The following is a 12,599-nucleotide window of genomic DNA, read 5'->3' on the forward strand; positions in this document are numbered from 1 at the left end:
AGAAAAAGATGAACATGGGGGAGAGGGGAAAAAGAGAGAGGAAAACCAGAGAACAGACTCAACCATTGAGGGTTGCTGGAGGGGAGGTGGGCAAGGGTATAGGTTAAAAGGGTGATGGGTATTAAGGACGGCACTTGTGATGAGCACTGGGTGCTGTATCTAAGTGATGAATCACTAAGTTCTACTCATGAAACTAGTATTACACTATATATTAACCGACTGGAATTTAAATAAAAACTTGGGAGAAAAAAAATCTGACAAAACATATACAGGATTTATATGCTGAAAACAGTAAGACACTGATAAAAGAAATCAAAGAAGATGTAACCTGGTGAGACCATGTTCATAAAATGAAAGATTCTGCATAGCAAAGATAGCAATTCTCCCTAAACTATCTAGAGATTTAAGGCAATTACAATGAAAATTCCAGCAGGACTTTTTGTAGATATAAATAAAACAATTCTAAAATGTAAATGGAAAAGCAAAGGAGCTAGAAAAGTCAACACAACTGTGAAAAGGAGAAACAGAGTTGGCGGAATCACACCACCTAAATTAAAGACTTCTAAAACTACAGGAACCAAGAGCATCTAGGAATATACCCACACAAATATGGCCAAGTGATTTTTGACAAAAGCATAAAAGTCAGTCAATGGAGAAAGGAAGCTCTTTTCAACAAATGATACTGGAACAACTGAACATTCATTTGCAAAAAAGAACCCTGACCCAAAACTCTTACCTTATACAAAAAAATTAACTTGAAATAGATAACAGATCTACATACAAAATGTAAAACTTTTAGAATAAAACACAGAATTGGCCATATGATCAAAGTTAACTAGTGATTAAGTCATGTTGATAACATGACCTTCTGATATGTGATGAAAAAGGCAATTAATTCACCTCAATGGTATTCCTTCCAAAATCCCACAACTCAACTGTTACCAAAAGCAAAACAGAGACAAACCCAAATTGAACGACATTCTACAAAATACCTGATTCGACCTCCTCAAAACTGTTAAGGCGATGAAAAATAAGGAAAGACTGAGAAACTTTCAAAGACCAGAGACTAAACAAACCAAAAAGACATGATGACTAAATGCTTGGATCCTAAAACAGAAAATAGACTTTAATGGAAAAACTAGTTAAAAGTTAAGCTAATAACAAGGGACCAATGTTGGTTTCACAGTTTTGACACATATATCATGGTAATATAAGCTGCTAACAGTAGGGAGAGCTGGGTGAGGATAATATACTAGAACATACTGGACTATCTTTGCAACTTTCTATAAATGTAAAATAAACCAAAAATTTTTTTAAGTTTATTTTTAAAACATATGAGAAAGCTCTGGGACCCGGTGCAAAGAGTTCTTAGACATGGCACCAAAACATGACCCATAAAGTAAAAAATTAATAAACTGACAGGACAACACACCTATTACAATGGCTAAAATAAAAAATACTAGCACCAAGTGCTGATGAGTACAAACAGCAACCGGAACTCTCATACATTGTTGGTGAAATGTAAAATGGTTCAGTCACTCAAGAAATCAGTTTGGGGGGCGCCTGGGTGGCTCAGTCGGTTAAGCATCTGCCTTCAGCTCAGGTCATGATCGTGGAGTCCCAGGATCGAGTCCCACATCGGGCTCCCTGCTCAGCGAGGAGTCTGCTTCTCCCTCTGACCCTCCCCCCTCTCATGCTCTCTCTCTCTCTCTCTTATTCTCTCTCTCTCTCTCAATTAAATGAATAAAAAATCTTAAAAAAAGAAATCAGTTTGGCCATTTTTTTAATTAAGTTTTTAATTCCAGTATAGTTAACATACAATGTTACACTAGTTTTAGGTGTACAATACAGTGACTCAACAATTCCATACAACACCCAGGGCTCATGACAAATGCACTCCTGAATCCCCATCACCTATTTCATCCAATCCCCCCACACACCTCCCCTCTGATAATCATCAGTTTGTTCTCTATAATTAAGTTTGTTTCTTAGTTTGTCTTTTTTTTTCCTTTTGCTTGTTTGTTTCTTAAATTCTACATGAGTGAAGTCATGTGGTATTTGTCTTTCTGACTTATTTCACTTAGCACTATAACCTCTAGCTCCATCCATGATGTTGCAAATGGCAAGATTTCATTTTTTTATGGCTGAATAATATTTCTGTCTGTGTGCATGCGCATGCACACACACACCATATCTTTTTTATCCATTCATCTATCATTGGACACACTTGGGCTGCTTCCCCATCTTGGCTATTGTAAATAATGCTGCTATAAACATAGGGATCCATGTATCCCTTTGAGTAAGTGTTTTCATATTTTTGGGGTAAATACCAGGACTGCGATTACTGGATCATAGGGTAGTTCTACTTTTAACTTTTTGAGGAGCCTCCATACTATTCTTCCCAATGGCTGCACCAGTTTGCATTCCCACCAACAGTGCAAAAGGGATCCTTTTTCTCCACATCCTCACCAACACTTACTGTTTCTTGTGTTTTTTACTTCAGCCATTCTGACAGGTGTGAGCTGGTATCTCACTGTAATTTTGATTTGCATTTCCTTGATGATGAGCAATGTTGAGCATCTTTTCACATGTCTGTTTGGCCATCTGGATGTCTTTTTTGAAGAAATGTCTGTTCAGGCTTGCCCATTTTTTAATTGGGTTGTTTTTTGGGTGTTGAGTTGTATCAGTTCTTTATATATTTTGGATACTAACCCTTTATGGGATAGGTCACTTGCAAATATCTTTTCCCAATCAGTAGGCTGCCTTTTAGTTTTGTTGACTGTTTCCTTCATTGTGCGGAAGCTTTATATTCTGATGCAGTCACAATAATATATTTTGGCCATTTTTTATAAAGTTAAAAATAAACACTCACCATATGACTAGCAATCTCAACCTAGGTATTTAGCCGAGTGAACTAAAAATGTACTTTCACACAAAAATCTGTTCACATATATTTATAAAAGCTCTATTCATAAATGACCAACCTAGAAACAACCTTAATATCCTTCAACAAGTGAATGAATAAACAAACTGTGATATACCCTCACAAAAGAATACTACTCAGCAATAAAAAGGAACAAGCTACTGATACAGAATTACTTAAAAGATCTTGAAAGCATTACATTGAAAGAAGCTAGTCTCAAACAGTTACTATATGATTCTATCTCTATGACATTCTTAAAAGGACAAAGCTATCAAAACTAAAAATATATCAGTAATTGCCAGAAATAATAATGGACAAGAAGTTTTTTGGGAGGTTACACAATTGTTGTATATCCTGATTATGGTAGGAGTTTTAAAAAACCTATATATATGTGTTGAAGTTCAGTGAACTATTCATTAAAAGAAAATCAATTTTACTACATGCTAATTTTTAAAATAAAAAATTTTTTAAGTAAATGTAAAAGTTAAAAAAACTACTAACAAGTGATTTTCATTAATATAAAGAAATATATCACTAACAAGTACTTCATTAATACATAGAAAGGTTTTGCTTATTTATTCAACAAATATTTTTAAACTATGGACAATGTGTCAAACCCAGTTTTAGGAAATAAATATTAAAAAGCTGAACAGAACAAATATGTTTTGTCTGTGGAATGGACATGAACTGGGGGAGACTAGATGTCAGACTGTAGTGGGTTACATAGTGTTCCCTATGTTCCCAACATTCATGTCTATCTAGAAGATTTAAAAAAAAAAAAGCTGAACAGAAATTATATAACAGCATTCAGAGTTTGACAAACATACTATGTACCATTATCTTACTAAACCCTCACAATTACTCTTAAAGGTGGATATTATTTATTATTCTGTCTTTATCAACGTAGAAACCAACTCAGAGAAATTAAGTAATTTGCCCAAAGTTGACAATAAGTATTTGAGCTAGAAATTAAACATAAGTGTGTCTAATTCAGTGTCTGGCCAAACAGCAGATATTCAATTAATGTTGAATGAATGAATACATGCAAACTCATGCTCTATGATATCGTGCTGCTTTCTGATGTATTCTGTCATTTTAAATGTATATATTCACATTTTAAAAGATCAGAAGAGATTCTGGATTAATTAAATTAAATGGCAATGTACTCAATTCTCTTATATTTGTTTAAGTTGTTTAAGTTCACAGTTTTTAAAAGATCACACTAAAATGACAGGCATACCCAGTTTATTTGCATTTGCAATTAGTTTTAGTGTGCTACAGTCTACTTGTTATAGCAATCACACTAGAATGAAGAAAAAAGAAGCAAAGGTATCATTTTTTCCTTTCTTAGAAATTCTTTAATAAAAAATCAAGGGGTGCCTGGGTGGCTCGGTTGGTTAAGCAACCGACTCTTGATTTCAGCTCAGGTCATGATCTCAGGGGCATCGGGCTCCTTGCTTAGCATGGAGTCTGCTTGAGGATTCTCTCTCTCTCTCTCCCCCTCTGCCCCTCCCCCACTTGCACACACGTTCTCTCTCAATAAATCTAAAAAAAAAAAACTCAAGAGACCAACTCACACCAACACACTAATGTAAAACCAGTAAAAAAATTTATTTTAACTAGGTCTCCTTTCTTGACCATAGACTCACACTTGAGACATTTTGGTGGTGGTATGCTTCAACACCACCCCTACCAAAATAAGATAAAGACCTTTTAAGTGTGATGTACCTCTTATATTAATTTATCACATTTATAATTTAGATATAAGTGAGTCATGATGTTATCATGTAACTGAGATCAACATTTTATCTCAAGTCAATTTCCAACAATAAATACTAAGTTTTCTATGATATGTAAATGTTCTATGCTAGTCATCAGAATTATAGTTAGGCTCTACCCTAGATTATGAAATATATTGTGCAGAAAGAGTTAACAGCAGGCCTGTGACTACTATCCTTAGAATGGCCTGCATGTAAGGCTGACCTTCAGCAGGCTTCTAGGAGTTTGGATTTGGAGAGAGTTCTCAAAAAAACCCTCCAATAAGAGTTACTATGCTTGGGCGCCTGGGTGGCTCAGTCGTTAAGCATCTGCCTTCGGCTCAGGTCATGATCCCAGGGTCCTACGATCAAGCCCCGCATTGGGCTCCCTGCTCCGCGGGAAGCCTGCTTCTCCCTCTCCCACTCCCCCTGCTTGTGTTCCCTCTCTCGCTGTGTCTCTGTCAAATAAATAAATAAAATCTTAAAAAAAAAAAAGTTACTGTGCTTAAACTGTTTGTACAAACAATGTGGTTTATGCTAAAAACCTGCTCTCCTTCTGGGAGTCTGAAATTTTGTTATGTACCAGTCAGAGGCAGTGCCAGCCCCCAAATATAAACCCTGAGAGCTGAGCCTCTAAACAAGCTTCCCTGGTAGAAAACATTTCATACATGTTATCACAACTTGTTGCTAAGGAAATTAAGTATGTTCTTTGTGACTCCATTAGCAAAGCACTCAAACACGAGTTCCTCCAAACTTTGCCTCAGGCACCTTTTCCCTGTGTTGATTTTGTTTGCAGACTGTCGCTGTAATAAATCGTAGTAAGTGCAACCATATGCTGAATTTTGTGCATCTTCCTAGCAAAGCACTGAACCTGGGGGAGATGTTGGAGTCTCCCCAACACACACACTAAAAGTTACCTGAGTAAAACGTATACCTACCATCTTACCAGGCAATGTGCTCTTGGAGGAAAGTCATTATTCATACACAACAAATCTTGCATAGATTGTGGAATAACATCTACAAGAACATTTAATAGTGAAAAAATTAGTATGTTCATTTTAAGGCAAAATTTTATAACATGTCTGAAAAAAATCACATTATGTAACATGTTGTGCTAGTCCGTGTAGTTTTGCAATTGCTTAAGGATTTGTATCTAGGACTAGCTCTAAGATTTGGGATGACAGATGTCTCTCTCCCATTGTCCTTTATTTTAAAAAAGCCAGCCTCTAAAAACAAAAGTATTATTCTTACATGTGTAGTATTTCCTTTCTTCTAAGTCATGACTCAAACGTTTTCTCATCCTTCCTAGAAAGTCATGTTTTATCTGTTCTTCTTGGTCTGCCCTGTCCCTACTTTTCTTCAAAATTCTACTTAGAATCTTGTCAACATCTTATCACCTCCTATGGTTAGTCTTTGCTGGCCTCTGGCCATCTTAAGTGTTCTTATAAAACCACTAACCAGCTTCCCACTTATTACCCATGCATCTTTAAGCACTTGTATTGCCATTTATAGTAAGATACTGATATAAATGATCCTTATTTATTCATAAATGCATAATAAATTCAAAGTATAAAGAATATTTGTTCATAAAAATATTTCCTTTTGCTGTATAGCCATCAATCCTTAGCAAATTTATATTTTGTTCATTTTCAAAAAGAATAGAACACTAAAGACTTGATGCTTTAACTGAAGCAATGAACAACCCCAACAAAATAAAAGATCAGTGCTCAAATCTTCTGACCTCTGATAGTATAGTTTTAAATGTGTATCTCCAAATTAAATGAGTTGATGATTTACTTGTAACTTCTATCATGAGGTACAGCCTTAATCACAACCAAAATGAAACTGCACAATACATATACATATGCAATAATAATGACTTAACTAACTTAAATCCATTCATCTTCTCTCATATCACAGTCTCCTATATGAGTTCATCTCAGAAACACTGATTCTAAGCCTCATCATTATAAGAGCTTCTCCTTGATAGATGATCTTTCCTCAAATAACAGCACTCAAGATTTCTCTACCTTTTTTTTTTTTTTAAGATTTCTCTACCTTTAACAGTTCCTTCATTAGTCAGAAGAATGTAGGACCTGGAAATCTCTGGGCTATTATCAGACTTCCCACCAGTTGCACATACTTCCCTCATCCCCTTACTCCTAAAGTACATACATTCATATTCTGGTGTAATTATTTTATTTAGTGCATAACTGTCACTATATATGTGTATAGATGGTCAATGTTATCTGTCCTAGTTTAATTGTCACTATATGTGTATAGATGGTCAATGTTATCTGTCCTAGTTTATGAATCTGAATACAGATGCTAACTACTTTATTGTTTCTAAAAAGAATGCATAGAATACAAAAGGTAATATAATTTTATTCCTATACAAGAAAAGGTACAAGTATTTCAGGCCTACACTTACAAATGATAATCTGTTTTGATGAGAAAAACTTTTTTTAATTTATTTTTTCAATTGAAATATAATTGACATTTAACACTATATTACTGTCAGGTATACAACATAACAACTCATTAACTGTATACACTACAAAATGATCACCGTAAGTGTAGTCAATATCTGTCACCAGTTAACAACAAAACTTTCCTTGTCATAAGAACTTTTACAATTTGCTCTCCGAGCAACTTTCAAATACACAATACAGTACTATTAATTATAGTTACCATGCTGTACATTAATTACATCCCCATGACTTACTTATTTTATAACTGTAAATTTGTACCTTTTGGCCCCTTTCATCCTTTATAGACCATATCCCCTTACTGGACTGTAAATTTCTTTTAACTGTGGGTTAAAAGTGCACTCAATAAATATTTGTTAATCTAATTAATTTTGAAATGATTGCTATGACTGTTCTTTAAAAAGATCATATTCTGTTTCAGATGTAGTGAAACAACTTGGCAAATGTAAAACATCTCCAGAGGACATAACCTAATTAAGAGAACTAAATTCATAATTCAAAATTATAATCACTCTTACACTCAAGAGTTTCAAAATATGTAGCTAACAACTTACCTTCCAATACTTCATCCTTTCCTTCTTTATCAGTGGAGTCTTGTACAAGATAATGATGAGTGACTGAGAACTTGAAGTCGGCAAAGGAAATTTCATCTGATTTCTCTTCCCATGTTCCAGAAGTAAATATACCCTATATTTAACAACAAAATGGAAAAACATCCTCATTTAAAAAAAAAATTCGCTTAAAATATTAACTATCAAGTGACATACAAAATTATAATTTTTGAATAATCTTGTGAGATAAATATATAAAATCAAGAATATACAGTAAGTCCCATGCCTCTTACATACAAAAAAAAAAAAGCATTTTTTTTCTCTACCATTAGCAGAATCTCTGAGTTACTTTTAGCTGAAAATGATAACATTTTATAAATTTTATAATTCAGAAAAAAATATATGGCAATAAAATGTACTTTTATAAAAATCTCAAATCTGATAACATCACTATATAGTACAGAGCATTACTGGATATCAGAAATTGCTTAATAAAAAAGCAGTTTGTAGAATCAACTTGAGTGACATGATATTTGTAGCACTTATTTGCTTAATATGTTCTGCAACCATCTTTATCAAGCTTTGGTATTCAAATATTTTCATTTAAATAGCAACTCCTTGACTGGAAAACACTTTAATTAAAAGTTCCAAAGAGCCCCCTCACTTATACAACATAATCCTAAAAAAAGGATTTTTCCCATGGGCCTCCAATCTCTCATAGCTATTCCTTCCACTGGAGAGGAGGTATATAGTCATTACAGCATATAGCACCACTATGAGGCAGGAAATACCAACCCAGGAACTTGGCAAGCACAGTCCAGTTTCAAACTAGACAGAAAATATGTAAGGAATGAGTCTGTGAGTTACTGCGTCTTTATAAAAAGTGTTTTCATGACCATACCTAATGTAGAACACTCAAATTTTTTATATGTGTTGCTGGCAAAGTTAAGGGTATCTTATTATGTTAATATATCAAAGAGCAATCTTTTTATCAAGGGAAAAACCACCATGTATGATACATATCAAAACCTATAATTTTATATGTTGGGTGTCTCTAAAGTGAGGTTAACCTGTATTGAATTAAGACATATATGGCCCATACAAAATTCTCAAATTGTAATAAACATTATAATGATATACACAAAAGCTTGGTGTGCTACGAGGAATGCCCACTATAAAGCAGTTAAGGCTAAAACTAAGGACAAGGGAGAAGCCCAGAAAATGAGAGAAAACCTCATTTGTCAAGCATGCAGAAAAGCTGAAATACTCTGTTTAAGTGATATAAAGAAACATTACCTGACCCTAATTTTGGATTCTGAGAATTACTGTTAACCTTACCAACAGCCATTAAGGAGGATTTGGTTGTATTCAATAAACAGGAGGTATACAGGTTCTGTCTCCCAGACAGACTTTTTAAGATAATTAGTTCAACAGAAAACAACACTCTAATCTGCTTTCCTTCAATTCCATTATGATGCAGTCCTTTGACACCAAATTTCAGTATGGTGTATATTTACAATTAGAATCAGAAATGACAACTGTGGTTCAAAACTAATCTAGTGATTCATCAAAAATAACCTCTGAGGGCTCTGATCAGACAAAAAAAACAGAATCTCTGAGTTACTTTTAGCTGAAAGAATGGAAAGAAATAAAACGGTCTGCATTCACAATGATCTGATATGTACCTAGAATAGCCAAAGCAACCTACAAACTACTAAAACTAACTGATGAGCTTATGAAGTTGTGGAATTCAAGATCAATATACAAAAACCAGCTGTATTTTTATATACAGGCAGCAAACACTTGGAAAATGATTTTTTTTATATACCACTCTTACAACATCAAAAATAAATTAATTAGAAATACATGTAAAAAAGATGAGCAAGAATTCTACCTAAGAATGCTTCAAAACATTGATGAGCGATTATTAGAGACCTAAAAAGAGCTAAATGTACATGGATTGGAAGATACAACAGCATTAAGATGTCATTCTCCTCAAATAGATCTATAAATTCAACACCATCTTAATCAAAATCCCAGCAGGCATTTTGTAGAAATTGGCATGCTGATCCTAAAACTAATATGAAATCCAAAGGACCTAAAATACTTAAAATAATTCTGATGAAAAATATACTACCTCATTTTAAGATTTATTTTGCTATAGTAATTAAGACAGTATAGTACTGGCATAAAGACAAATAGATCAATTAAGACATAATAGTCCAGAAATACATTCACACTTATACTCCATTTTACAACAGAGGAGCTACTGCAATTCAGTAGGGAAAGGGGAAAGGATGGTCTTTTCAACAAACAGTCCTGGAATAATAAGATATTCATATGGAGGAAAACGGAGGAGAACTGTCTTTACAACCTTGAGATAGGCATAGACTCCTTCAACAGGACACAAAAGGCACTAATAATTAAGAAAATTATTAAGGCACTAATAATTAAAAATTAAGAAAATGAGGAACACCCAAATACATAAAGTAGCTAATAACAAACAAAAAGGAACTAATCGATAATAATAGCAGGGGACTTTAACACCCCATTCACATCAATGGACAGATCATCTGTCTAAACAGAAAATCAACAAGGAAACAATGGCTTTGAATGACACAATGGATTTAACAGATATATTCAGGATATTCCATCATATGACAGCAGAATACACCTTCTTTATAAGTGCACATGCAACATTCTCCTGAACAATCACGTTAGGCCACAAAACAAGCCTCAACAAATTCAAAAAGACCACCATGTATCTTTTCTGACAACATTATGAAACTAGGAGTCAAGCACAAGAAAAAATCTGGAAAGACCACAAATACATGGATGTTAACTAACATGCTAATAAGCAATGAATGAGTCAACCAGGAAATAAAAGAAGAAATAATAAAATACATGGGGGAAAAAAAGAAAATGAAAACATAACGGTTTAAAACCTTTGGGATATACCAAAAGTTTTAAAAGGGAACTTTATAGCAACAGGTCTACCTCAAGAAGCAAGAAAAATCTCAAACAACCTAACCTTATATGTAAGGGAGCTTCTGTAAAGATAACAATTAACAAAACCTAAAACCAACAGAGGGCAGGAAATAATAAAGATTAAAGCAGAAATAAATGAAATAGAAACCTAAAAAAACATTGGAACAGATCAATGAAACCAGGAGCTGGTTTGTTTGGGGGAAAAAAAAAAAATCAATAAAATTGATAAACTTCTAGCCAGACTAATCAATAAAAAAAGAAGACTCAAATAAAATCACAAATGAGGAGAAATAACAACAAACATCAGAGAAATACAAACAATTATGAGAGAATATTATGAAAAACTATATGCCAACAAATTGGACAATGTAGAAGAAATGGATAAATTCCTAGAAACATCAAAACTGAAACAGGAAGAAACAGAAAATTTGAACAGATCATTAACCAGCAAAGAAATCAAATCCGTAATCAAAACCCTCCCAACAAACAAATGTCCAAGACCAGATGGTTTCACAGGCAAATTCTACCAAACGCTTAAAGAGTTGGGACGCCTGGGTAGCTCAGTCGGATAAGCCTCTGCCTTTGGCTCAGGTTATGATCCCAGGGTCCTGGGATCAAGCCCTGCATCGGTCTCCCTGCTCAGCGGGAAGCCTGCTTCATCCTCTCCCACTCCCCCTGCTTGTGTTCCCTGTCTCACTATCTCTCTCTCTGTCAAATAAATAAATAAAAATCTTTAAAAAAATAAAAAAATTTTAAAAATTAAATATAAATAAAGAGTTAATTTCTATTCTTCTCAGGCACCTGGGTGGCTCAGTCAGTTAAGCATCTGCCTTCAGCTCATGTCATGATCCCACAGTCCTGGGATGCAGTCCCATATCAGGCTCCCTGGAAAGCAGGGAGTCTGCTTCTCCCTCTCCTTTTGGCCCTCCCCCCACTCTTGTGTTCTCTCTCACTCAGCTCGCTCTCCCAAATAAATTTTTTTTTTAAATCTTTAAAAAAAAATCTATTCTTGGGTGCCTGGGTGGCTCAGTCGTTAAGCATCTGCCTTCTGCTCAGGTCATGATCCCAGGGTCCTGGGATCGAGCCCCGCATCGGGCTCCCTGCTCAGCGGGAAGCCTGCTTCTCCCTCTCCCACTCCCCCTGCTTGTGTTCCTGCTCTCGCTATCTCTCTCTCTCTGTCAAATAAATAAATAAAATCTTAAAAAAAAAAAATCTATTCTTCTCAAACTATTCCAAAATATAGAAAAGGAAAACTTCCAAATTCATTCCATCAGGCCAGCCTTATCCTGATACCAAAACCAGACAGACACCACAAAAAAAGAGAAATACAGGCAAATATCCTTGAAGAACACAAATGCAAAAATACTAAAGAGAATACTAGCAAACTGAATACAGCAATACATTAAAAAATCATTCACGCTGAGCAAGTGGGATTTATTCCCAGGATGCAAGGGTGATTAAATATTCGCAAATCAATCAAAGTGATAATATCACAGCAATAAGAGGAAGTATAAGACCCATATGATCATCTCAATAGTGGAGAAAAAGAATCTGACAAAGTACCACATCAACTCATGATAAAAACCCTCAACAAAGTAGGCTGAGAGAGAACTACATCAACACAATAAAGGCCCTATAGGAAAAACCCACAACTAAAATCATCCTTAATGGGGAAAAATAGAGCTTTTCCCCTAAGGTCAGAAACAAGACAAGGAGGGCCACTCTCACCACTTTTACTCAACACAGTACTGGAAGTGCCAGTCACAGCAATCAGACAACAAAAAGAAATCAAAGGTTTCCAAATTGTTAAGGAACAAGTCAAACTTCCACTATTTGCAGATGCCATGATACTATATAGAGGAAACCCAAAAGACTCCACGAAAAAACTGCT

At 34.7% G+C, this 12,599-nt stretch overlaps 1 protein-coding gene across 2 annotated transcripts in view; it reads right to left on the bottom strand.

The window, feature by feature from the left end:
• RAB3GAP1 (RAB3 GTPase activating protein catalytic subunit 1) overlaps positions 1 to 12,599 on the bottom strand; it is a 113,049-nt gene that overhangs the window by 74,215 nt on the left and 26,235 nt on the right. For both annotated transcript variants that reach the window (XM_032411453.1, XM_032411443.1), the window contains exons 4-5: positions 7,724 to 7,856; positions 5,619 to 5,697 (exon numbers count right to left, since the gene is read on the bottom strand). In XM_032411453.1, the coding sequence (XP_032267344.1) occupies positions 5,619 to 5,697; positions 7,724 to 7,856 (212 nt within the window). The remainder of the gene's footprint in view (positions 1 to 5,618; positions 5,698 to 7,723; positions 7,857 to 12,599) is intronic.

The sequence above is a fragment of the Phoca vitulina genome, unplaced genomic scaffold (assembly GCF_004348235.1).
Source record: "Phoca vitulina isolate PV1807 unplaced genomic scaffold, GSC_HSeal_1.0 scaffold1, whole genome shotgun sequence".
Taxonomy (NCBI): Eukaryota; Metazoa; Chordata; class Mammalia; order Carnivora; family Phocidae; genus Phoca; species Phoca vitulina.